Source organism: Cnephaeus nilssonii, assembly GCF_951640355.1.
Source record: "Cnephaeus nilssonii genome assembly, chromosome: 22".
NCBI lineage: Eukaryota > Metazoa > Chordata > Mammalia > Chiroptera > Vespertilionidae > Cnephaeus > Cnephaeus nilssonii.
The window spans coordinates 6072017-6095907 of record NC_137093.1 but is presented as its reverse complement, the minus strand read 5'-3'; the positions used below and the strand labels follow the sequence as shown (position 1 = coordinate 6095907).

The 23891-nt window shown below is 39.3% G+C and overlaps 1 protein-coding gene across 1 annotated transcript in view; it reads right to left on the bottom strand.

Moving 5' to 3' along the window:
- TAOK3 (TAO kinase 3) overlaps nt 1–23891 on the bottom strand; it is a 142952-nt gene that overhangs the window by 70958 nt on the left and 48103 nt on the right. The window contains exons 2-5 of the mRNA XM_079762499.1: nt 8689–8791; nt 4675–4884; nt 3723–3794; nt 2822–2923 (exon numbers count right to left, since the gene is read on the bottom strand). Of these exons, the coding sequence (XP_079618625.1) occupies nt 2822–2923; nt 3723–3794; nt 4675–4794 (294 nt within the window). The 5' untranslated portion in view covers nt 4795–4884; nt 8689–8791. The remainder of the gene's footprint in view (nt 1–2821; nt 2924–3722; nt 3795–4674; nt 4885–8688; nt 8792–23891) is intronic.

The window sequence follows — 23891 nt, the reverse complement described above, 5'->3', positions numbered from 1 at the left end:
TGGGTTATACTCCAAATTAAATTTTATAACTTGGAAACTGGCAACCAAATACATGAGCCAGTAAAATCTATACTAGGAAATAGAAGTTAAATAAAATAAGCCAATAATAAGTAGTAAATTTCTTATTTTCACATTTAAAAAGTGTTAAACAGCTCTGGCCCAGTAGTTCAGTTTGTTAGAGCATCATCCTGATTTGATCCTCTGTCAGGGCACATACAAGAATCAACCAATGAATGTATAAATAAGTGGAACAACAAATCATTGTTGTGATCTCTCTTTCTCTTTCTCTATCTCCACCCCTAAAATAAATCAATAATTTTATTTAAAAGTGCTAAGCAAGAAAATATTAAGTATTTGCATCTATGGAAACAAGATCATTTACTTCCATCTTCATTTAAAAAGAGAAAAAGAAAACATTGTTTAGAACTCAACCTAAAGATGTAGCTTGTATCATTGCATTAGCTCAAATTCCCAAGATATGAGATATTTAAAGTAATTTGAAAATAATATTATTAAAATATTATTGATATTTGCAATCTTGGGAGGTCTTTTAAAAGCAAAAATGAGAAAACTTCCTTTGTTTCCATCTTAGATTTTTTAGGTGTCCCGGACTACTGATTTGTGGCCAAGGTCAGAACTGTGAGTGCTCAGTGACCAGTCTCCACATACACACACAAGCATACATACTCATACAAATCATTTTGTTATTCTAAAAAATGCCATATGCTCATTATAAAATACTAATTTCCTTAATTACCTAGATATAACCAATATTAATATATTGATTCCTTTCATTTAAAAACTAGTACAAAACATATATTTATATTTCAAAATATTTATATTATCAAAATAACTTAGGAGAACATGAGGTAATATAATGTTATAATTCTATATTATATGTAATACTAGAGGCCCGCTGCAACTTCATCCGGAAGGTTGCCCGGAAGGATGTCTGGTCTAATTAGCATATTACACTTTTATTAGTATAGATTACATATCAATCTATCTCATTTTTCTAAATTATTCCAGTAGCAATGCAATGCAAGGTACATAATACATATAGCGATATATGTCATATACAATATACTGTATAATAATCAAGTTATATATCTCTATACCTAAATCATTAAATTATGCATAATATTAAATATATGAATATATAAATTAATGTATTGCTAGAATAATGTAGAACAATATGAGGAACTTAAAAGTTTAAAGTTTAGAAATGTTATTATAGTTTCCAGCTTAACATTAAAAGTAAGCAGATTTAGCCTTAGCTTGTTTGGCTCAATGGATAGAGCATCAACCTTCGGACTGAAAGGTCCCAGGTTCAATTCTGGCCAAGGACACATGCCTGGGTTGCGGGCTCGATACCCAGTAGGGGGCGTGCAAGAGGCAGCCAATCAATGATTCTCTCACATCACTGATGATTCTATCTCTCTCTCCCTCTCCATTCCTCTCTGAAATCAATAAAATATAAAAAAAGTAAGCAGATTTATAAACATTAATTTCATTTCTTATTGTGAAATGAGAGTCCACATAAGTGATTATTATAATGAAATGTGGCCTTTTATATGCATTTTTCAGCTATATTAAGGTATAATTGACAAATACATTTTTTTCTTTAATGAATTTTAATGGAAACATTTCTAAATTGTACCCGTACTTTTCTAATTTCTTTCTTCTTCTTTTTTTAAATAGGAGAAAAAAACAATTTAATACACAAGCACAGGAGAATCATATGATGCTCAAATCATAAAATGAGGCTCCATACTTTAGCTTTCCCAACTTCTTCCTTATGGTCAAATTAGTCTGTGGCTGTTTGTAGGTATGTCTCCAGCAGCTCAGTTCCTAAAACTTCTCCTAACTAACCTATCAAATCTGTTGTAGACAGAGACCAGGTGACCAAGCTTATTAGCACTCTGTGTAATCTAAGAGTAAATAGTCTTCAAATAAGAGCTCAGAGGATTTTTCTGAAGACCTGAACTCATGAGATTGAACACTCGATACTGTAACATTCATCCTGCCTGCTCAAAATCCCTTTTTTTTGACTCCTTCAAGACTGTTGGGATTGCCAGAGAACTGATTTCCAGATCATGAGAAATGTCTCTGATTAATTTCTCCTCAGAAACAATGGCTCTAGATATCATAAGAGTTACTTGATCAGAAATGTTTAAGTATACTGTTTGATCGTCTATATGGGAACAAAAATTCAATTCCCTAAGTGGAGATCATGTACAGGAAAGGACATAGTCCTGGTAAGCACTCAATAAATGATAGTTAAATTGGACTTTAAGTTAGAATGTGCAGTCTGAATTAAGTACAAGGTATAACATTTTATGTACTGAACAGTGCCCAACAGAAACACAATCATGCAAAAATACACTAAGAAGACAGAGTGGAACAATAGATTGTTTGATTTTAATTATTGCTTGGCCCTGTTTGGTAAAACTTAGGCATTACAATACCAAGCACAATTCTGAACTATGCAGAAATTGGAGTGGGGAATGAAAAATGTCAAAGATAAAAATTCTAGAATGAGAATAGAAGGCCCTGCCCTTTACTTTCATAAATAAATCATTATAAAATCATGTTAACTTTCACTATTTTTTCAATGAGTGTTTATAGAATGCAATTTCCCATAGGCTAGATATCATTCTTACAGAATATATAGCATATGGCATATTCTAAAGCATTAACAAATGTTAAAGACTAATAACAAAAGTCAAATGGGACCGATAATTTTAGAGATCAAAGAAATAAGAGAAAAAATAGAAAAAATTAATAGAAAAAAATAAATAATAGAGGTCTTTTGACTTACCCAAGCAGTGTGCTCTTTCAAGTAACAACCTTTGTACTCAATGGTATTAGGGTGCTTCAACTGTCGTAAAAATTTGACTTCCTTAAGAATATCTTGCCATTTCTATTGAAGAAAACAAACATTATCATTCTAAAGCTTAAAATAGTATTTTATTATCAAGTACACATGCATCACGTTCTTTTTATTTTTTAAAGGAACAAAGTAAATGTTTAATAAATGAAGAAGCCATTTAATCTTATGTTACTTCTTTAAGTTTGAATACATGTAAATGTAAATCTACCATCAAATACATATTTAAATCTATTGTACTAACCCCGTAGTCGGCAAACTGTGGCTCGTGAGCCACATGAGGCTCTTTGGCCCCTTGAGTGTGGCTCTTCCACAAAATACCACGGCCTGGGCGAGTCTATTTTGAAGAAGTGGCATTAGAAGAAGCTTAAGTTTAAAAAATTTGGCTCTCAAAAGAAATTTCAATCGTTGTACTGTTGATATTTGGCTCTGTTGACTAATGAGTTTGCCGACCACTGTAGTAACCCATCTATTCCACAAAACAGTTGACTGAGTTAGAATATTAGGAATGTTTAGTGTATGCTCCAGAACGAGAGGAAAAAAGAATTGTGTGGCTCGTGTGGTTAAGTGGTTGAGCATTGACCTAAGAACCAGGAGGTCACGGTTCAATTCCCAGTCAAGGCACATGCCTGGGTTGTGCCCTCAATCCCCAATAGGGGGCATGCAGGAGGCAGCCAATCAATGATTCGCATCATTGATGTTTCTCTCTCTCTTCCTCTCTGAAATCAATAAAAATATATATTTTAAAAATGTTTAAAGAACTTTGTTTCTTCTGTCAATTTCATATTAACTTACTTATGTCAGTTTAGGTATTCAACTGTCTTTAACTTACCTCATGTGTCTGCTTCCCACTATAAGACATTTTCTTAACTGCCACCACTTCACTGGTGTGAGCATTTGTGGCCTGTGTTAAGATAGTGAAGAAAAGTAAAACGAAAAGAATGAATGATATTTCAGCCAGTTTAACTTAAATATTTGACTAGAGAATTTAAATAACATTCTCACACTTCATTATCACAATTTAAAGATAGTCCAATTTTTGATAGGTTAGGTAGACATTTCCATCCCACTTTAAAGAACAGTTTAACTTAATCCCTTTCTGTATACATGCAAAGATTACACTATAAAAAATTAGGGTTTAATAAAATATATCCATTCAAACAGAAACAAGTCATATTTCCAAAACTGGCTTCATCATATAGAACCTCCATCAATAGAGAACCAGTTAAATAAATATGGTACAGTTAAATAATGAAATAACCATTAAAAGGTGGGATGAATCAAAAACTCTCACACAATTATTTAATTACAATTGTGATAAATGCAACAAAGTACAAGCACAGGGTGTTAGGAGATCATTTAAAAAGTCTGAAGTTAGTGCTGGAGGGCTGAACAGGATTTAACACTTAATCTTAAATCTGTAGGACAAACAAGAGTTAGAGGGACAGGGATGCAATGTGCAGCGCTTTCTAAGTAGGAGCATATATAAAGGCCCTAAGGCAGGAAAAAGTGTGGCATACAGTGGAAATGCATAGGGCTCAACTTCAAGCTTATAACTTTTTAATATTACCTTGACAGCAGTCAGTTGATATAGATACCATTGACTTGAATAACGCCTAGATTTCTGGGACTGGCTTTTCTGCAATGACTATTTGTCTCTACTGGAAATACCATTTAATTTGTAAAATAGACATTAAGCCAAGTGTATTTTTCAAGTCATAGAATGTGTAGAAGTCAAACTTTCTTAATCTGATCTATCTAAATGATTCTTTTCCATTACTTACAAAATAAACTGCTCCAAAACTTCCATGTCCAATCTCATGCAAACCGATAAAAAGTTCTTCAGGATCATCTTTGTAGAACAGATCAGCAATCTCTGGGTCCTTTGGCACCCCTTTAGGCATGATGACCAGTACTTGCAAACGTTTTGCTTCCGATATTCCAATCAGCTTTATCTCTCATTGACAATTTTTTTGGGGGTAAATTTTTAGTACCTGTAGAAAAATTAAGTTTGACATTACCTTATATCTAACACATTTTGTTTGGTGGCAATACAAATTGATATTAAAAAGCATCGTGGTCTTATAACTCTGTAACAAAGACAAGTAACTCAAAAGAAAAATGGGCAAAAGATTTGAACAGACATTTCTCCAAAGATATGCAAGTGGCCATTAACACATGAAAAAACATTCCACATCATTAGTCACTAGAAAAGTAAAATTAAAACAAGAGATACCTTTTAATACCCACTAGGATGGGTATTATCAAAAAGTCAGATAATAAGTATTGGTAAGAATGTGGAAAAATTGGAACTCTCTAACACTGCTGGTGGGAGTGTAAAATAGTGCAGCCATTTTGGGAAACAGGCAGTTCATCAAAAACTTAAACACAAAGTTGCCATTTGACCCAGAAATCCTACTCCTAGGTATATAGCCAAGAGAAATGAAAACAAATGTCCACATAAAAATTTGTGCATAGATATTTATAGCAGAATTATTCATTATAGCCAGAAGATGGAAACAACCCAAATGTCCATTTGGTGAATGAGTAAAAAAATGTGGTCTAAAAAAAATGTGGTCTACCCATACAATGGAGTATTATTCAGCCATAAAAACAAATGATGTACTGATACATGCTCCAACATGGATGAACCCAATAAACATGCTAAATGAAAAAAGCCATATATTGTATGATTTAATTTATAAAATACTTCTAGAATAAGGAAATCTATAGATACAAAATAGGTAACTGGTTGCCTAGGACTGGGGGAAAGGAGAGTTGGTGGGGATAACTAAAAAATACGGGCTTTCTTTAAAAGGGTGGTGAAAATGTCCTAAAATTAACTGTGGTAATGGTAGTACAATGTTAATATACTAAAACCCATTGATCTGTATACTTTAAATGAATAAATTATATTATATAATAACAGCTAACATTAATTAGCCTTATTATGTGTCAGGCAACACTAAATACCATATATATTATCTCTGTTAAACCCCACAACAAATCATAATGTAAGACTTTATTATTTTGATATTATGGAACAAAAACTAAGACTAAGGTGAAACCACTTCCCTATGGTCAGGAAGCAAGTATTTAGTCTATAGTATGACATAGTGATCTATGTATTTCCAGCAAACGGTGATCCATAGTACTCAGCTTTATTCACAAAATATTCAAAAGTTTAAAATACATTTTGGTGATTAAAAAGATTTTAGTTCTCATAAATTTAGTTCATAGATCTTTCTGTTTTTCCTAAAGGAAATCTTATAATATGTTTTGTTCCTCTTTGTGAACTTGGATTAGGCAAAGAAAAGCATAATCCATAAAAGAAAATAATTGATAAATTAGACTTCATCAAGATTAAAAAACTCGACAAAATGAACAATCCAATTTTTTAAATGGGAAAAAATTAGAATAGACATTTCACTAAAATAATGAACAACATAAACTGATGAACAAAACCAGATCCAGAGACAGAGAAACATTGATCAGACCATCAAACCTCAGAGGGAAGGTAGGGGAGGGTGGGGATAAGGGGGAGAGATCAACCGAAAGGCTTATATGCATGCATGCATATAAGCCTAACCAATGGACACAGACAACAGGGGGGTGAGGGCATGAGTTGGGGGGATGGGGGAGGTAATGGGGAGATAAGGACATATATGTAACACCTTAATCAATAAATAAATTTTTTAAAAAGTTATATGGATGGCAAATAAACAAAAGAAAATATGCTTAATACTATTCATCAGGAAGATACAAATTAAACCCTAATGAAATACTGTACATACCTAGTAGAATGGCTACCATTAAAAAGACTAAGCATACCATGTGTTGGCAAGGATGTGAAGTAACTGGGTCTCTCATTCATTGCTGGCGGAAATGTAAAAATGGAACGAACACTTTGGAAAACAGTTTGGCAATTTCTTAAATAGTTAAACATACATCTACCATCTGATGTAGCCATTCCATTCCTATGTATTTAGCCAAGAAAAATGAAAACATATGTCCAAACAAAGCACTGTACACAAATGTTCATGGCAGCTTTATTTTTAATAGCCAAAACTGGAAACAACCCAAATGTCCACCAACAGATGAATGGATAAACAATCTGTGGTAAATGCAGACAATGGAATGTAACTTAGCAATAAATTGAACTATATTGATACATGCTTCAACATGGATGAATCTCAAAATAATTATGCTAAGTGAAAGAAGCCATATAAAAAAAGAATACATACTTTATGACTTCATTCATATAAAATTCTAGAAAACACAAATTAACCTAACATGACAGAAAGCACATCAGTGGTTGCTCAGGGATAGGGTTGGGGTGAGAAGAGAGAGAGAAAAGGAAGGAGTAAAATGGGGCATGAGAAAGCTTTGGGGAATGATGGACATGTATATTCAATATGATGATAGCTTCATATATATATATTTATTTATTAATATATAAATGTATAAATAGGTATGAATAAATGGGAAATAAGCAATCAATAAATATAATTGAGAAAGATCTTAATGAATTATTAATAAATCTATTAGTGAATTCTTAAATGCACTGATAAATGAATTACTAAATATATGATATATTTAGAATTATATTTACATATAAGTGTGTTTAACATATTATGTTCTTGAAATATATTAAATTATTGTATGTAAAACATCAATAAGGTTGTTTTAAAAAGAAAGATACATTTAAAAAATGAAAGCAAATAGAGTGGGAGTGGTTCTTTCAAAATATTTGCCAGTTATTTTTGATATCAAGGAGGTAAACACATACATATACATACACCCACTCACACACTCAAAGGACATAAACACTAAATTTAAAAAAGAAATAGCAGTAGCCATTAATGAAATGAAACATATATAATTTCACTAGAATTAAAGAAGTAAAAACTAAAATAATAAGACATCTCATTTCACCTACCAAATTAGCAAAGTAATAGAAAATATACATTTTTTGGGGGGAGGTATGGGCATAAGGATACATAACTGAAAGAATAGAATGGGTACAGTGTTTGACCCAGTAATGTACTAATGGGAATTTACATGAGGCCATTTCTTTACTGTTTGTTTTGTTTTAGTAAAAGGCAGGGCATAAGTAGAGCATAGGAGAGATGCCCCAGTGAAGATGGGAAATATGGCTTCTTTAACCTGTAAGTTTAGTTTTTTTTGAAGGCTTATGTTTTATCTGAAGTAGGTGTTGGGATTTCAGGTAATTTTTAAATTTCCTTTTTTTTGCTTATGTGTATTACTCCAACAAAAATTTTATTTCCAGAAAATAATTTGATAATAGAGATCAACTTGAGCTCATTTCTTTTAACCAAATAATTCTCTATTGTAAGCTATAACTGAGAATAATAAAAATTTATAAGGAAATAACTTGAAATTAAAAAACTTTATAAAACAACATTTTATCCCAATTTTATTAATATTTTCCCTTTTAATATATTTTTCTTAGAAATATACTAAAAATTAATTATAGAAACAAACAGAAAAGCCCAAATGGCGTGGCTCAGTGGTTGAGTGTTGACCTATGAACCATGATGTCATGGTTAGGTTCCCAGTCAGGGCACAAGCCTGGGTTGTAGGCTCAATCCCCAGCAGGGGGCCTGTAGGAGGCAGCTGGTCAATGATTATCTATCATTGATGTTTCTCTTTCTCTCTTCTTCTCCTTTCCTCTCTGAAATCGATAAAAATATATTTAAGAAAAAGAAAAACCAGAATGTACCACTTATTCCCATTTTATAGGAGAAAGCTAAGTTATGGATCTATATGGACAATACCTTTTTGTGTATGGCACAAAATACACTGTATTGCTCAAATTCATTTTAGCATCAACCTTTTCTTCCCCTTTTGTAACTTCAGTCTTTTGTATTTATGGTGCACCTATGGAAAGAGAAGAAGAAAATACATAATTACAGGGTCAAAATTGAAGGAGTAATCATCGATAACATGGTCATTTAAAATATTTACAAATGTAATATTACAAAGTTAAAATTTTATCTTTACCTGTTTTGGATGACAAATGTAAAAGGTAAAAATTTCACAACAGAGACCCAGGCTATTCTTTCACAAGCAATACCAGGAAAACAAATGTGTCACCAGATTTCAGAATCTATTTTGAGGCTTCCACTGGTTTGTTTGAGTCCAGGGAAACTCAATAGAGGTTACTAGTAGACAGGAGTAATCTGACAGCACACAGTGATGCTACTGATTGTCTGTCAGTAATGCTTATATTCTGAATTGCTTTTCCAGTAGGCATGATGATTTACATTGACTCATCTATCTTCCCTTTTCTAGGCTCTCCTACAACCAATCTCCTGCATTTTGGGAGTAATGGTTATTCTTTATTATCTATTTAAAAAGCCCATGCCCAATGTAGATAATCTGGGAAATACATAATACTATGGGAAAAAAATCCATAATCCTACCCAGGACAAACTCCATTAATATCTATTTGGTTTCTCCATTAAATGGCTCACATACACCTCACATTAACTTTGACTCTTCCTTTTTCCTTGCCCCAATTAATTCACCATTCTACTTAACATATTTCTTTTTATGTGTTCTTCACTTTCCACTTCTGTTAGTATTCATTATCTATTTCCTCTGCTTCTACTCTTTCAGCCTCTTGTCTATCTTTCCCGGAATTCATCTTAAAAACACTATTACCATAATCACCTTCCTGAAGCACAGTTCAGATAACATCAAATCTCTGCTCAAAATCCTTCAATATCTCCCTTCGGCCTACTTTACCTAACTAACATTCAAAGCTGGCCTCAAACCATTACTTTAACCTAAATTTTAAACTCTCTAATCAGGACGAAATGAATTACTGTACAGTTACATCTTCATACCTTTGTTTTTCCTGATGTTGTTGCCTCTGCCTAGAATATCCAAATCCCAACCATCTTCAAAGCCCAGCTAAGTGTCACCTCTTCTATAACACTTATCATTTTCTCCCTTTGCTTCAGTTTTAAATACACATATATTAGCACTCTAACTGGATGACAAGTGCTTCTTCAGAGCAGGATACATGTCTAAACCTATGTTTTGATTAGTCATCATATCCCCATGGAATGTTTTAAAAAAATAGCTTTTTGTTGAGATACTAGTGGCCCAGTGCACAAAATTCCTGCACAGGGGGTGGGTGTCCTTCAGCCCAGCCTGCATCCTCTCCAATCTGGGACCCCTCTCACAATCCGGGACCGCTGGCTCCTAACCGCTCACCTGCCTGCCTGCCTGCCTGCCCCTAACCACTCTGGCTGCCGGCCTGCTCGCCCCCAACTGCCCCCCCTTGCTGGCTGATCACCCCCAACTGCCCCCTCCCCGCCGGCCTGCTTGCCCCCAACTACCCCCCCGACAGCCTGTTCGCCCCCAACTGCCCTGCCTGCCGGCCTGCTTGCTCCCAACTGCCCCCCTTGCTCACCCTCAACTGCCCTCCCCTCCTGGCCTGATCACCCCTAACCGCCTCTGCCTCAGCCCCGCCACCATGTCTTTGTCCAGAAGGATGTCCGGGAAGGTCTCCCAGTCTAATTAGCATATTACCCTTTTATTAATATAGATTATTAGTATAGATAGAGGCCTGATGCATGGGTGGGGGCCAGCTGGTCTGCCCTGAAGGGGATCCCGGATCAGGGTGGGGGTCCCCTTAGGGGGCGTGGCTGGCCCGGGCGAGGGGCTGATGGCTGTTTGCAGGGTGGCCATGCCCCCATCGGGGTGAGGGTCCCCAATGGGGGGGCGTGGCCAACCTGGGTGAGGGGCTGAGGGCTGTTTGGGGGGCAGTTTGCTGGCCGGCCAAGCCCCCGACTTTGTCCGGAAGGACGTCCAGAAGGTCTTCGAAAGGTCTCCTGGTCTAATTAGCATATTACTCTTTTATTAGTATAATTCATATGCCATACAATTCACCCATTTAAGGTATACAATTCAATGAATAGTTTTTAGTATATTCACAGATATGTGCAACCATCACCATAGTCAATTTTAGAACATTTTCACTACCACAAAAAGAAGTCCCTTACCCTTTAGCTATCACCCTCCTGTCTCATCCCTAAGCTACCACTAATTTACTTTCTGTCTCTATAGATGTCACTATTCTGGATATTCCATATAAATGGACTTATATAATGATGCTATTATAATTATTTGTGTACAAGTTTTTGTGTGAACATACATTTTCTCTTGATTAAATACCTAGGAGTTGAACTACTTGGCCAAAGGCACCTTTATATAACAGATACTCTATAAAAATCTGCTGAAATATTCTTCCCTTTTTTCCATCCCAATTTTATACTAAAAATTATCTTTCAATTTACCCTTCCCTCAAAAGATGAAAAAGAACATTTTTCCTTCCAAGAGGACAGCATTTTAAGAATTAACTGAAGATGAAATAATATGCCTGAAATTATTTTTCCCCTCTTCCTTGACCACCTAGAAACTCAGGTATTGTATTTATAGTGAGAACTTAGAACTCTGCCAAGAATGTAGTATTTCAGGTCTTAGGCCCTTAGGCCAACTGAACAATCCAGCTAGCTTATAGTAGAAGATTTCATCAGAGATGTGCAACTGAAATAATCTTCATTCTTTATTCTATAAAGGGAAATCCTCCAACAATAATAATCAGGTAAATTATTTTTCACAGTCATTATGACTTCATATAAGAAGGACCACTTGATAGGGAGTAGAAATGTAAATATTTTAAATAATTTCCCTTTGCCCAGCATCTTTCAAGAAAAAGGATTCACAGAAGATCTTAGTTGTCTTAAAATGTTGTAATCACACTTCAACAATAAATCTGGAGCCAACTAGTTTGAAAAACCCACAATATTTTGGCATTAGGGAATAAGAATCATACTATTTCATTCGTGAAAGAATTTTAAAGATTAGACATTTCAACTCTTTTATTAAATTAAATAGCAGAAAAGTTAAGTATCAAATCACAGCTATGTAGTAGTGTTACCCCATATTAAAATCCAGGTCTCCTGATTGCTTACCCCAGAAAACTGTTCTGAAAACTTTGTTGCCTAAATCAGACTTCAGAACAGCAAACAGTTCTCCTATTTTTGCCCATAATTTAGAGAGTGATCAAGAAAAATTTGACTTAATGTAAGATTGGACTTCCATGTCATCATTTCTCAGAAGGGACTCATAACACTTGAATATATAGTGGTGGATTCAGTTCTTTTTTTTTGTTTAAATATATTTTATTGACTTTTTACAGAGAGGAAGGAAGAGGGATAGAGAGCTAGAAACATCGATGAGAGAGAAACATCGATCAGCTGCCTCCTGCACACCCCCTACCAGGGATGTGCCCGCAACCAATGTACATGCCCTTGACCGGAATCGAACCCGGGACCTTTCAGTCTGCAGACCCACGCTCTATCCACTGAGCCAAACCGGTTTCGGCTGGATTCAGTTCTTATGGGGACAAAAGAGTAAGCAAATTTGGGGACCTCTTTAAGAAAAACATTTTTTTAACCATATTCCCACATAAAAATAGGTATAGGGCTGACCGGGTGGCTCAATTGATTGGAGCAGTGTCCCGTACACCAAAAGGTCGCCATTCAATTCCCAGTCAGGACACATTACCAGGTTGCAGGTTTGATCTCCAATTGGGGCACTTGTGGGAGGAAATCGATCGATGTTTCCCTCTCACATTGATGTCTCTCTCTCTCAAAACCAATAAACACATATTTAAAAACAAAACAAAACAGGTATAGGGCCTCAGAATGGGCTGGTGTAAATGAGGGACTCTCAAACTTAACCTTCACAGTAAATTAGCCTGTGTAAATTCCCATAATTTTCATTCATTATCTTGATCCCAGAAGGTAGGTGCAGCCAGGTAAAATCTTCATTTTTTACATCAGTGACAAATGAAGTAAAAATAGGTGATACGACTTTTTCAAAGTCAAGACTAGTCTAGGAGCTTCTCTCCTCTATCTATAATACAACCTCCCATACAGATGTGAAGAGAACTGTCTCTATAGAAAGAAACAGAACTGTTTGGGTTAGTTGTTGTTACTGTATGCCACTAATATTTAAGTGATATCTGAGATAAGAAACACTATTTATGGTACTTTCTTTTTGAAAATGAAAATAGATGATAGTTGATTTTTATGCCACTAATTACATATACCTATTTTGATAATCTATCACTCCATTTGAGAACTGGGAAGGGACCTTAATGATCAACTAATTTCTACTTAGCAAATAATGCAGAAGAGGTTGGGGGTTACTGATTATCATAATAATTGTAACCTTTAGACTACTCCTGGGTCAACTGACATTAAATAAAAACATTATGTACACATCATAGAAAAAGAATTAGAACAATACAGACCATAATGTTAATTATTATTTTTGGGTATTGAGAATATAGGCATTTTGTTTTCTTTTTATTTTATGCATTTTCTCCCCTGACCATTTATCACTTTATTTTATTTTTTTAAAAAAATTTTTATTGATTTTTTTTTAATTTTTTATTTTTATTTATTTATTTATTTTTAAATTTCTTTATTGATTAAGGTGTCACATATTTGTCCTCATCCCCCCATTCCCATCCCACACCCCTCCCCATGGATGCCCCAACCCTCTGTTGAACTTAAGCATTGGTTAGGCTCATATGCATGCACACAAGACCTTTGGTTGATCTCTCCCCCCTCCCCCCACCCTCCCCTATCCTCCCTCTGAGGCCCGATAGTCCGATCGATGCCTCCTTGTTTCTGGTTCTGTTCTTGTTCATCAGTCTATGTTGTTCATCATTTCCCCTAGATGAGCGAAATCATGTGTCACTAGAGATATACTTATAAGAATTGAATGTGCGACGAGCAATAATAGTTATGCTGACAGGCAAATGAATCAGTCTGTAGTGAGTTTCTTTCTGGTCCAACAGTTCTTTTGAGACCCAATATCAATGTCCACCAGTTCCTTATGAGTACATGTCGGCACTGACCCCTCAGCTCTGGATGGTGGACAAATGGTGGTAATGCAGGTCCGACTCCCTCTGGTTTGGTCTTGGCCGGATCCAGGGGCACGGCTTCACCCGGATCCAGGGGCCCACGGCCTCACCCGGACCCGGGATCCAGCCTCACCCGGATCTAGGGGCACACAGCCTCGCCCAGACCCAGGATTCAGCTTCATCCGGACCCAGGGGCGCATGGCCTCACCCGGACCCAGGGGCACGTGGCCTCTCCCAGACCCAGGGTCGCGTGGCCTCATCCGGATCCAGGGGCCCACGGCCTCACCCGGACCCGGGACCCAGGCTCACCCGGATCCAGGGGCCCACGGCCTCACCCGGACCTGGGGCCAGACTCACCCGGATCCAGGGGCCCACGGCCTCACCCGGACCCGGGGCCAGGCTCACCCGGATCCAGGGGCCCACGGCCTCACCCGGACCCGGGGCCCAGGCTCACCCGGATCCAGGGGCCCACGGCCTCACCCGGACCCGGGGCCAGGCTCACCCGGATCCAGGGGCCCACGGCCTCACCCGGACCCGGGGCCAGGCTCACCCGGATCCAGGGGCCCACGGCCTCACCCGGACCCGGGGCCAGGCTCACCCGGATCCAGGGGCCCACGGCCTCACCCGGACCCGGGGCCCACGGCCTCACCCGGATCCAGGGGCCCACGGCCTCACCCGGACCCGGGGCCCACGGCCTCACCCGGACCCGGGGCCAGGCTCACCCGGATCCAGGGGCCCACGGCCTCACCCAGACCCGGGACCCAGCCTCACCCGGATCCAGGGGCACACGGCCTCGCCCAGACCCAGGATTCAGCCTCACCCGGACCCAGGGGCGCATGGCCTTGCTCGGACCCAGGGGCACGTGGCCTCACCCGGATCCGGGGCCCAGCCTCACCCTGACCCAGTTCCCAGCCTCACCCGGACCCAGGGGCACGCGGCTTCACCCGGATCCGGGACCCAGCGGGGTTTCATTTTCTTGATCCCAATTCCTGTTGGTCAATTCCCTCTCAGCAATTCCTTCGGCCATTTTCTCAGAGTTCCAGGGCAGCCACCGCAGAACTCGTTGGGCGGCGGGCTCGGCGAAGCTCCGGTGTGCCCGGTGCGCGGCGGCGGGCTGGTCCGGGGTGGCTGCGTCGGCCCTTGGGCCTGCAGCGGTGGCCGGTCGCCGAGCGTGCGCACCTGGCCGCTTCCGGGACGTTGAGATTCTTGAAGGACTCGGAGGTCAGCAAGCGCGTAGTCTCCCACCCCATGTCTCCCAGGGGCTCGTCTGTCCGTGCTCGGCAGCGAGTGAAGCCTTCCCCTCAGCCGGAGACCGCTGGGGGAACTGCGCCGAGCACGTTCCAGGCCGCCATTGTGTCGCCTGAGCCGTAGTTTTTAAAGTGTGGTCTTTGGGTCACCGGCATCAGCTTCATCCCCCGTACCCCTCTTTTATTCTAGTTGTAGAGCATCTGCTCAGTCAGCCCTCCGGTGGTTCTGGATGGTGTCTGCTCTGCTCTCCCGTCGTAGTCTCAAAATTGTTGTGGTAGGCAGCAATCAGGCTTCTGCCCTATGCCTCCATCTTGGTCCTTGTTTGTATAGTTAAGTCTTGATTGTTGTTGGTGTCACTGGGAGGAATTGTCCTCCAGGCCAATTGGCCGTGCAGACCCTCTGTGTCTATAAAGGAAGAGTTGCTGTGCGGGAGACACGTTTATGTGCCGGGTCTTGGTGCAGCAAGGCTTTGTTGCTCACTGCGTCTGCCTCTTGAATGTGTCCCTTATGGGAGTGGTTGAAATCTGGTGTCATCTCACACCGACCACTAGATGCCTTCGTTTCTGGGTCTCCAATGGAGTGTAGGTCAGCTACTGCCTGTGGCCCCTCAGCATGAATTACAGCATCCCTTATATTCGTGACCTGTTTCGGTGTCTTCCCCTTTTGGCTGCCTCCCTATCGCTCAGCTTCCCCAATCTCCCTAGGTGGTCGCTCTTGATACCCCCCTTTGTCTATTGATTTTTTTACAGAGAGGAAGGGGCAGGGATAGAGAGCTAGAAACATCGATGAGAGAGAAACATCGATCAGCTGCCTCCTGCACTCCCCCTACTGGGGATGTGCCTGCAACCAAGGTACATGCCCTTGACTGGAATTGAACCCTGGACTCCTCAGTCTTCAGGCCGATGTACTATCCATTGAGTCAAACCGGCCAGGGCCATTTATCACTTTAAAATGAAAAAAGTTAACATATTTTTAAAAGACTGAATTGGAATAGAAGGTGACTAGAGCAGGGAGGTCAGATTAGGGCTACCCAACAATGATGACAGTCTTATTCCAGAATGTTGGCAATAAAATTGAAGGCAGAAGGCAGATACCATGCCATGGCTTCAGAATCTGGATGCAAGAATCTATATATATATAAAACCCTAATATGCAAATAGACCAAACTGCAGAACAACCAAATAACTGGTCACTATGACGTGTGCTGACCACCAGAGGGCACGCGCAGAACATGGCGGGTGTCAGCAACAGGCGGCAGAGCGGGGAACATGGCGGGCGTTGGCCACAGCGGGATGGTGGAGCAGGTGAGCAGGGGCGCCAGCCCAAGGCGGGGCGCCAGTCACCGTCATCGGGGTGAGCCTCTGGCGGTTACTGAAAATTCTTTGCTCCTGTGTGCCGTGGTCCTGCCCGGCACTCGCACCTACTGCCGGTACCGGCCCTGCTTGTACCCACAGCTGGCGCTGGAGCCACCGCTTGCACCCACTGCTAGTGCTGGCTCTGCTTGCACCCACAGCTGGCGCTGGAGCCGCCGCTTGCACCCACTGCTAGTGCTGGCTCTGCTTGCACCCACAGCTGGCGCTGGAGCCGCCGCTTGCACCCACTGCTAGTGCTGGCTCTGCTTGCACCCACAGCTGGCGCCAGAGCTGGTCCCAATCGCCCCTGAGGGCTTCTCCACCTGCCCCTGCTCCTGAGGGGCAATTGGGGCAGCAGCCACCGCTCGCACCCACTGACGGCCCCGGCCCCACTCACACCTGCTGCTGGTGCTGGCCCCAATTGCTCCATGCCATCAGCAGGTGCAAGTGGGGCCGGCACCATCAGCGCATGGGAGCAGCAGTGGCGGGAGCAGGGCTGCTGGCAGAAAGGGGACCGGGGCTACGGCAGGAGGGGCCGGGAGGGGACGCGGAGGATGGGCCGAGACCTGCCCCTGTGCCCACAGCAGTCTCACAGCCCACAGTTCCTTTCAAGGTGCATGAATTCATGCACTAGGCCCCTAGTAACAGTAATAATGTGACATAGTCAGCAAGTGGCTATAAGCCTGGAAAAGACATGGGAATCAAAGTTAGCTCTGAGGCTCTAAGAACAAGCAACAGTGAAAACAATTACTCTATGAACAAAAATAGGAAATTCAGTTAAAGGGATATGTTTAATGGAAAAAACATGGTGAATGTTTTCTAGCCAAATAGACTTTTAAGTGCTAGATGGGCATCCAGGTAGAGATGTATAGTAAGTAGAACGAAATGAAGGCCAGGTAAAGATCTGATTGGCCTTCACTACGAACTGGAATTCAGGGAAAATAACACAGCTAGAAATTCAGATCTAGAATTATTTGTTTAAAGTAGATAAGAAACTCAAGAAGGAACCATGGTAACTCAGGCCAAGAATGCAGTGAGAAGAGAAAGCTAAGAAGAAAATCTTTGGAAAATATTCCAAAGTTGAATTATTAGTGATGGTAGGTAAGTGTAAAATGTAATATTATATTTCTATAATTAAGCATTCACTCCATTTTATATATAATCAAAAGGTTAAAATGACTTCCCTAAGTTTAACAGATTGAGATGAATAGTCAAATACTACTATCAGAAATAAAATTTAGATTTTTATATGACTCTGCCTTTCGCTTCATGTCAATTATTAAACAAAAAAATCCCTTGTCTTTCTGTCTATGGAAATATATATTTTTAAAAATATATGTGCAGCCCTGCTGGAGTGGCTCAGTGGATGAGCATCCACCCATGAACCAGGAGATCACGGTTCAATTCCTGGCTAGGGCACATGCCTGGGTTTCAGCCTTGATCCCCAGTGGGGGACCTGCAGGACAAAGCTGATCAATGCTTCTCCTTCATCATTGATGTTTCTATCTCTTTCTCCCTCTTCCTTCCTCTACCTGAAAATCAATAAAAACATTTTTAAAAACGTGCATCAGTAATAAAATGAACCAGCTGACTTTTTTTCCTGGTCTTGGGGCTACTCAAGACTTGTTTCTAAGTTCCATTTCAACCCTAAAAGTCTATGATCCTGGCATGTTGCTTGATTTTAAAATCTTTTATTCAGATTCACACACACACAAATGCCCTGAGTTCAATGTATGTGAAATTCCCAGCAATCAATTTCACTTAATTGTCCAAAGTCAAATAAAAGAAAAACCCAAGATATTAACACCTTTAGCTTCTGCAAATTTTACCTCCCACTGATCACCAAATATGTGAAGGCACTGTGAGAGCTCTGTATTTATAACGTTTGACTCCCTGCTATAGGATTACAGTGCCAGGCTCTGGAGATAATAGAACATGCAGAAATAAGAACTTTGAAATGAACCTTCTTACAGCTAATGAAGGATTACCTGACATGAAATTTTTCTAAAATGTCACAGCTATTAGCAAGTTCTTTTGTTGTTTGTTTGGGACCACTCACTCCAATCTGTCTCCACTTTGTTACTCTGAAAATAACATTTTTTTCTTAAGCACAGTCAGATTTAGGAACCCCAAAACTTAAAAATTAGGTTGTATATACTTACATTTAAATTTACTGTTTTAGAAAAAGGTCTGCTTGGCCTTCACTATGAACTGAATTCAGATTTTGAAACTCTAACCCCCAATGTGATTATATTTGGAGATAGGGGAGGTAATTAAGGTTAAATGAGGTCATTAAGGGTTGGGCCCTAATTCATTAGGACTAGTGGCTTTATAAGAGAAGAAAGAGAAAAGATCTCTCTCTCCCCCTCACCTCACACATGCAAGGAGGAAAGGCCTTGTGAGCACAACTCCAGAAGGCAGTCACCCTGCAAGCCAGGAAGAAGGAACTCACCAGAAACCTAATCGGTTGGCACCTTGGTCTTGGACTTCCCAGCCTCCAGAAAGGTGAGAAAACACATTTCTGTGTTTAAACCACTTAGTCTGAAATATTTTGATACAGCAGACTGACGAGACTAAGATAGAGCCTCCTTAAATTTTTGAACAAAAATTTGGACAATTTTCAAATGATTACTAAATCAGTAGCCGAAAGGTATTCTTTTTTAGGTAGCTAGAAAAACTGATCCTTTGATAATTATTTTCCTTTCAAAAATATATCTTGATAATTCAAAGAATTGGGTAAAAATGGTATTCTTTGAAATAGAAGAAAAAAAATTATAATTGTCTCCACCCAATAACTTAAAAAGCACACATAAAGTAACTAGAGTACACATACTTGATTAAGGGTAAAATCTTGACCTAAAAATCTGTTTCCAAAGACTCTTTACCTTTATTTGATCTTTCAACAATACTGCCTCTGAATATGAATCTCAAATGTTTAAGTTCTGCAAGATATAAGTGATTACAAGTATTTTCTTGTTCAGGTATTTAAAGCAATTTTTTCATTCTTGAGTAATTTACTTTAAAGTTAGAAGCTGAATGAACCCTAACAGCTCTCTATAGTGCTACCTGATTTTAAAAACTTTTTATAGCTGTTTATGAATGAAATCCATACTCTACTACTGCTTGCATTATCAAACTGGAAAAAAAAAAATCTGACCATGCCATTCTACAGCTTAAAACCCTTTAATCCCACCACGTACAGGTTGTCGATGGATGGCAAATGTGATCTGCTCCTTGTCTGCTCTTGAACCCTGTCCTTAGGAATTCTGAGGCCTCACAGTGGGCACCTCCGCTATCTCAAAGTACTTCCTTGGGATGTGAAGAAGTACCTGTTGGCAGCCCCTTTTTTCTTCCTAGCTCACTAGAATTTGTTCAAGAATCTGCTTACATAATACCACTTCAGGGAAACTTTCTTGACTCTCTCTTAAGCTGGGTGGGTTATTTTCCTTTTTTGTCCCATAGAAAGATGATGTAAAGATTTTTTTCCCCAAGTTGGAAACGTGCATCTTTTAATTAGTGTCACTCACTGAGATGTAAACATTTCTTATATACACAGTACAAACACAAGATTTAGGTTGTCTTAGGTAGGACCATATTAGGACCATATGCGGATAAAAGGCAGGGATCATATTTATATCACTAGTGCTGAACATACTAGCTACACACTACATGTGTCCAAAAATGCTGTTCAATTATACTAATTCATATATAAAATGTATTAAGGTATTTATAACTTAAGGAATATTATGGTAAATAATTTTGTTAAGCAAGAAACTATCACTGTGTTTTTTTAAAAATTACTATTTCTACAGGTTGCTTTACTTAAAGTGGTTTTGACCTTTATTTTAGAAATGTATTATTTTATTGAATAATATGGTACCCAAATGTCAATAATTTCAGAATTATCAGCACTCCCAACTTAACTTGTTTAAGAACCTATTTCTTTCAACGAGTGTCTTAAAGAAGTGGCATTTGATATCATTTCATTTAAACATCTAGAAACTCCTTTGGAGTCTGAGTCTACATTATTTGTTTTTAAACATTGAAATACAATCTATATTACACATTAAATGAAAATTTAATCCTGCTCTACAATATTTCTTCTATATGGACAGTCATAATACATGGTATCCTTGCATTAAGTAGTTTAGAATCCACTACTTAAGCCTGTCTTCAGTCAGCAAGGCTAAATATCACTTATATTGGTTTATATGCATTCATTCAGTTGCCTTTGATAAGTGAACTAGTCTTGGAACAAATATAACAGAAAAGAGAAAATCAGGAAGCATTCATTTTAGACTATTGCAGGCACTAAAGATAGACGAGGTTACTTTCATTAGAACCTAGTTTAATGTAATCAACACCATAATTACCATGCTAACATTTATTCAATGCTCACTAGGTGCCAGGCACTGTGTATTATCTCATTTAATTCTTAACACTACAAAAGAGTTAGTATGATTTCTGTTTAGAGATAAATATCTATTTTTTAAAGATATTTTTATTTATTTCTGAGAGGAAGGGAGAGGGAGAGAGAAATAGAAACATCAATAATGAGAGAGAATCATTGATCGGCTGCCTCCTGCAAGCCCCCAACTGGGGACCAAGCCCACAACCCGGGCATATGCCCTTGGCTGGAATCGAACCTGGAACCCTTCAGTCTGCAGGCTCATGCTCTATTCACTGAGCCAAACCAGCTAGGCCTAAAACTTGGAACTCTTGCCTAGTTTCTAATGTTGAAAGGATAACTCAACATTCTTAGTCACTTTTAATTTTGCTTTGCCACTGATAGGGCAAGCATCCACATATGTTGATAGAATACATGTTAGAGTAGTTTACTCCCGTTGAAAATTGCCTTACACTGTTTTAGCAATTCTCTTTATAGGAACTGCCTTTTTCAGAAGTATATGATTCAATATCTGTTCTAGCTAATCCTGTATAATAAAAGGCTAATATGCAAATTGTCTCCTCGACAGGGAGTTCGACCAGGAGTTCGACCAGGGGGCGGGGCCCACCGGCCAACCACCAGAGGCCCCTCCCGCCAGCCTGCCTGGCCCGACTGGCCCCAATTGGGGTGGACCAGCCGGACCCCACCCGTGCATGAATTCGTGCACTGGGCCTCTAGTATTATAACAGTTTACTGTGAATATATTTGGTTCCTCAACTAGAAAGTGTTCCTGATCTTTTCCTCCATACAGAGTGATCCTTCTCTACTGCTTCTAAGCAGCTCCTGAATGTGATTTTTAAATATATGAATTTCAACTTAATTCCTAATTCATTTCACAAATATTTATTTAGTGCATACTATGTGCCAGTCTAAGCACTGAGGAAAACAAAAAGCCCTAGTCACTTCAAGAAACTAAACAAACCTGCCTACCCTGAGGTGCTAAAATTTTGGCAGAGAGAAAGAGACAATTAACAATAAACATGATAAAGTAAATCATTATAGTAAAAGAATGATGAGCACTTTGGAAACAGAAAAACAGAGCAGGATGGGGATCAGAAATGCCAGGGAGTCAAGCTGCAATTTTAAACTGGGTGATCAGGATAGACCTCCTCATTGAGGTGATTTTTGAACTTACTCAAATTTGGAAGGAGATGCAGGAGGTGCCAATACCTAGGGGGAGAGTTTTCTAGGCAGAGGGCATAACTAGTACAAAGACCCCAGGGTATGTGGCTGGAGCAGAGTGAGCAAAGGGTGAGCAGTGGGAGACAAGACAGGAGCAGAAAAGGGGAGGGGAGCAGGTCATACAGGACCTTAGAGATTACTGTAAGGATTCTGGTTTTTACTCTGAGAGTGAGCCACTGCAGGGTTTTGAGGAGAGAAGCATCACAATCTAACTTATATTTAAGGGATAACTCTGTTACTCTGAGACTAAACTGAGGGACAACGTAAAAGCAGGGAGTCCAGTTAGAAGGCTATTATAATAACCCAGGTGATTATAATGGTGAGATATGGTGGCTTAAACCAAAGAAATAGCAGTGAAGGTGGTGAGAACAGATTATAATTGCATAATTTAAATAATAAACTGTACCCATATGTAATGTACAATCTGATGAGTTTTGTCAGGTGTATATGCTTGTGAAACCATCACCGCAATCAAGGGAACATTTCCATCCTTCAAAATTTTCCTTTTGCTCTGTTACTTAAGTCTCTTCCCTCCAACTCTAGTCCCCCCAGCAAACACTGACCTGCTCTCTGTCACTATAGATTAGTTGGCATTTTTTAGTTTCATGGAAATGTAATTTACAGGATATACCGTATATATTCCTTCATATCTGACTTTTGTCACTGTATTGTGATTTTGAGATTCATCCATGTTGTTGTATAACAGACACTGGATTTGCTGATAGATACTGATTTGTTTATATTGAGGATATTAAAAAAAAAGAGTCATTTAGAATGGTTTCAAGGCTTTTAGTCAAAGAAAACTGGAAAAAAATGGAACTGCCATCAACTGAGAATGAAAATGGTCAGGAGGAAAAGGCTAGGGAAAGATTATCCAGGTGGAGATATTTAGTCACTTTCAAGTTTAAAAAGTGGGAGGAATGGGCATAAGATGATTAGCATAGGCAAAAGCTAATACATTATCTTCATGTTCCAATTGAGACAGATCCCCTAGAATGCCCTGGTATGAAATATATTCTGGAAAATGACCAAATCACATATGTGTGTGTGTGCACTGTGTGTGTGTGTGTGTGTGTGTGTGTGTGTGTGTGTGTGTTAGATACTTCAGGGGAATGAAAAAGAGAAAGTGATAAAAGCAAAAATGGCCGAAGCTTAAACCTTGGTGAATCTAGGAAAAAGGTATATCTTATCTGAATCTTATAACTTTTCTGTATGCTTGGAAAAAAAGAAATGAGATGGGAAGACCAACAGTCACCTCTCTTATTAAATAGCAGTTTAATTTTGACTGACAAATAACATCTTAGGTCATCCATTTAACCTCTATACCTCAATTTATTTTCCTGTAAGATGGGTGACATTTTTATTGTCTTCACAGTAAAGGTATACAACAGTTAATTGTTCTATATGTATTTTAAAGTGTTTTAAAATGCCAAAGTATTAATTGTGATTGAAAAAGAGGCTACATAGCAGACCTGACAAGCAAGCTCAGAGGGCTACCAGTATTTGGCAGGTGTGACAGGCTCAGTGATCAAAGTAACCACACTTGATAAATTCCCACCTGGGTAGGTCATGGTGGGTAGCCAAACCCCAGGCCTATAGCTTCCTAGGTAAAAGGTTAATCTTTATCTTAATAGAGCCTGCCCATTGTTCTTGTGCATCTAGGATAACATACCTTTGAAATGCCAGAGTAATCTTCATTTCCAGATGCCTTAGAGCCGTGGTCGGCAAACTGTGGCTCGCGAGCCACATGAGGCTCTTTGGCCCCTTGAGTGTGGCTCTTCCACAAAATACCACGGCCTG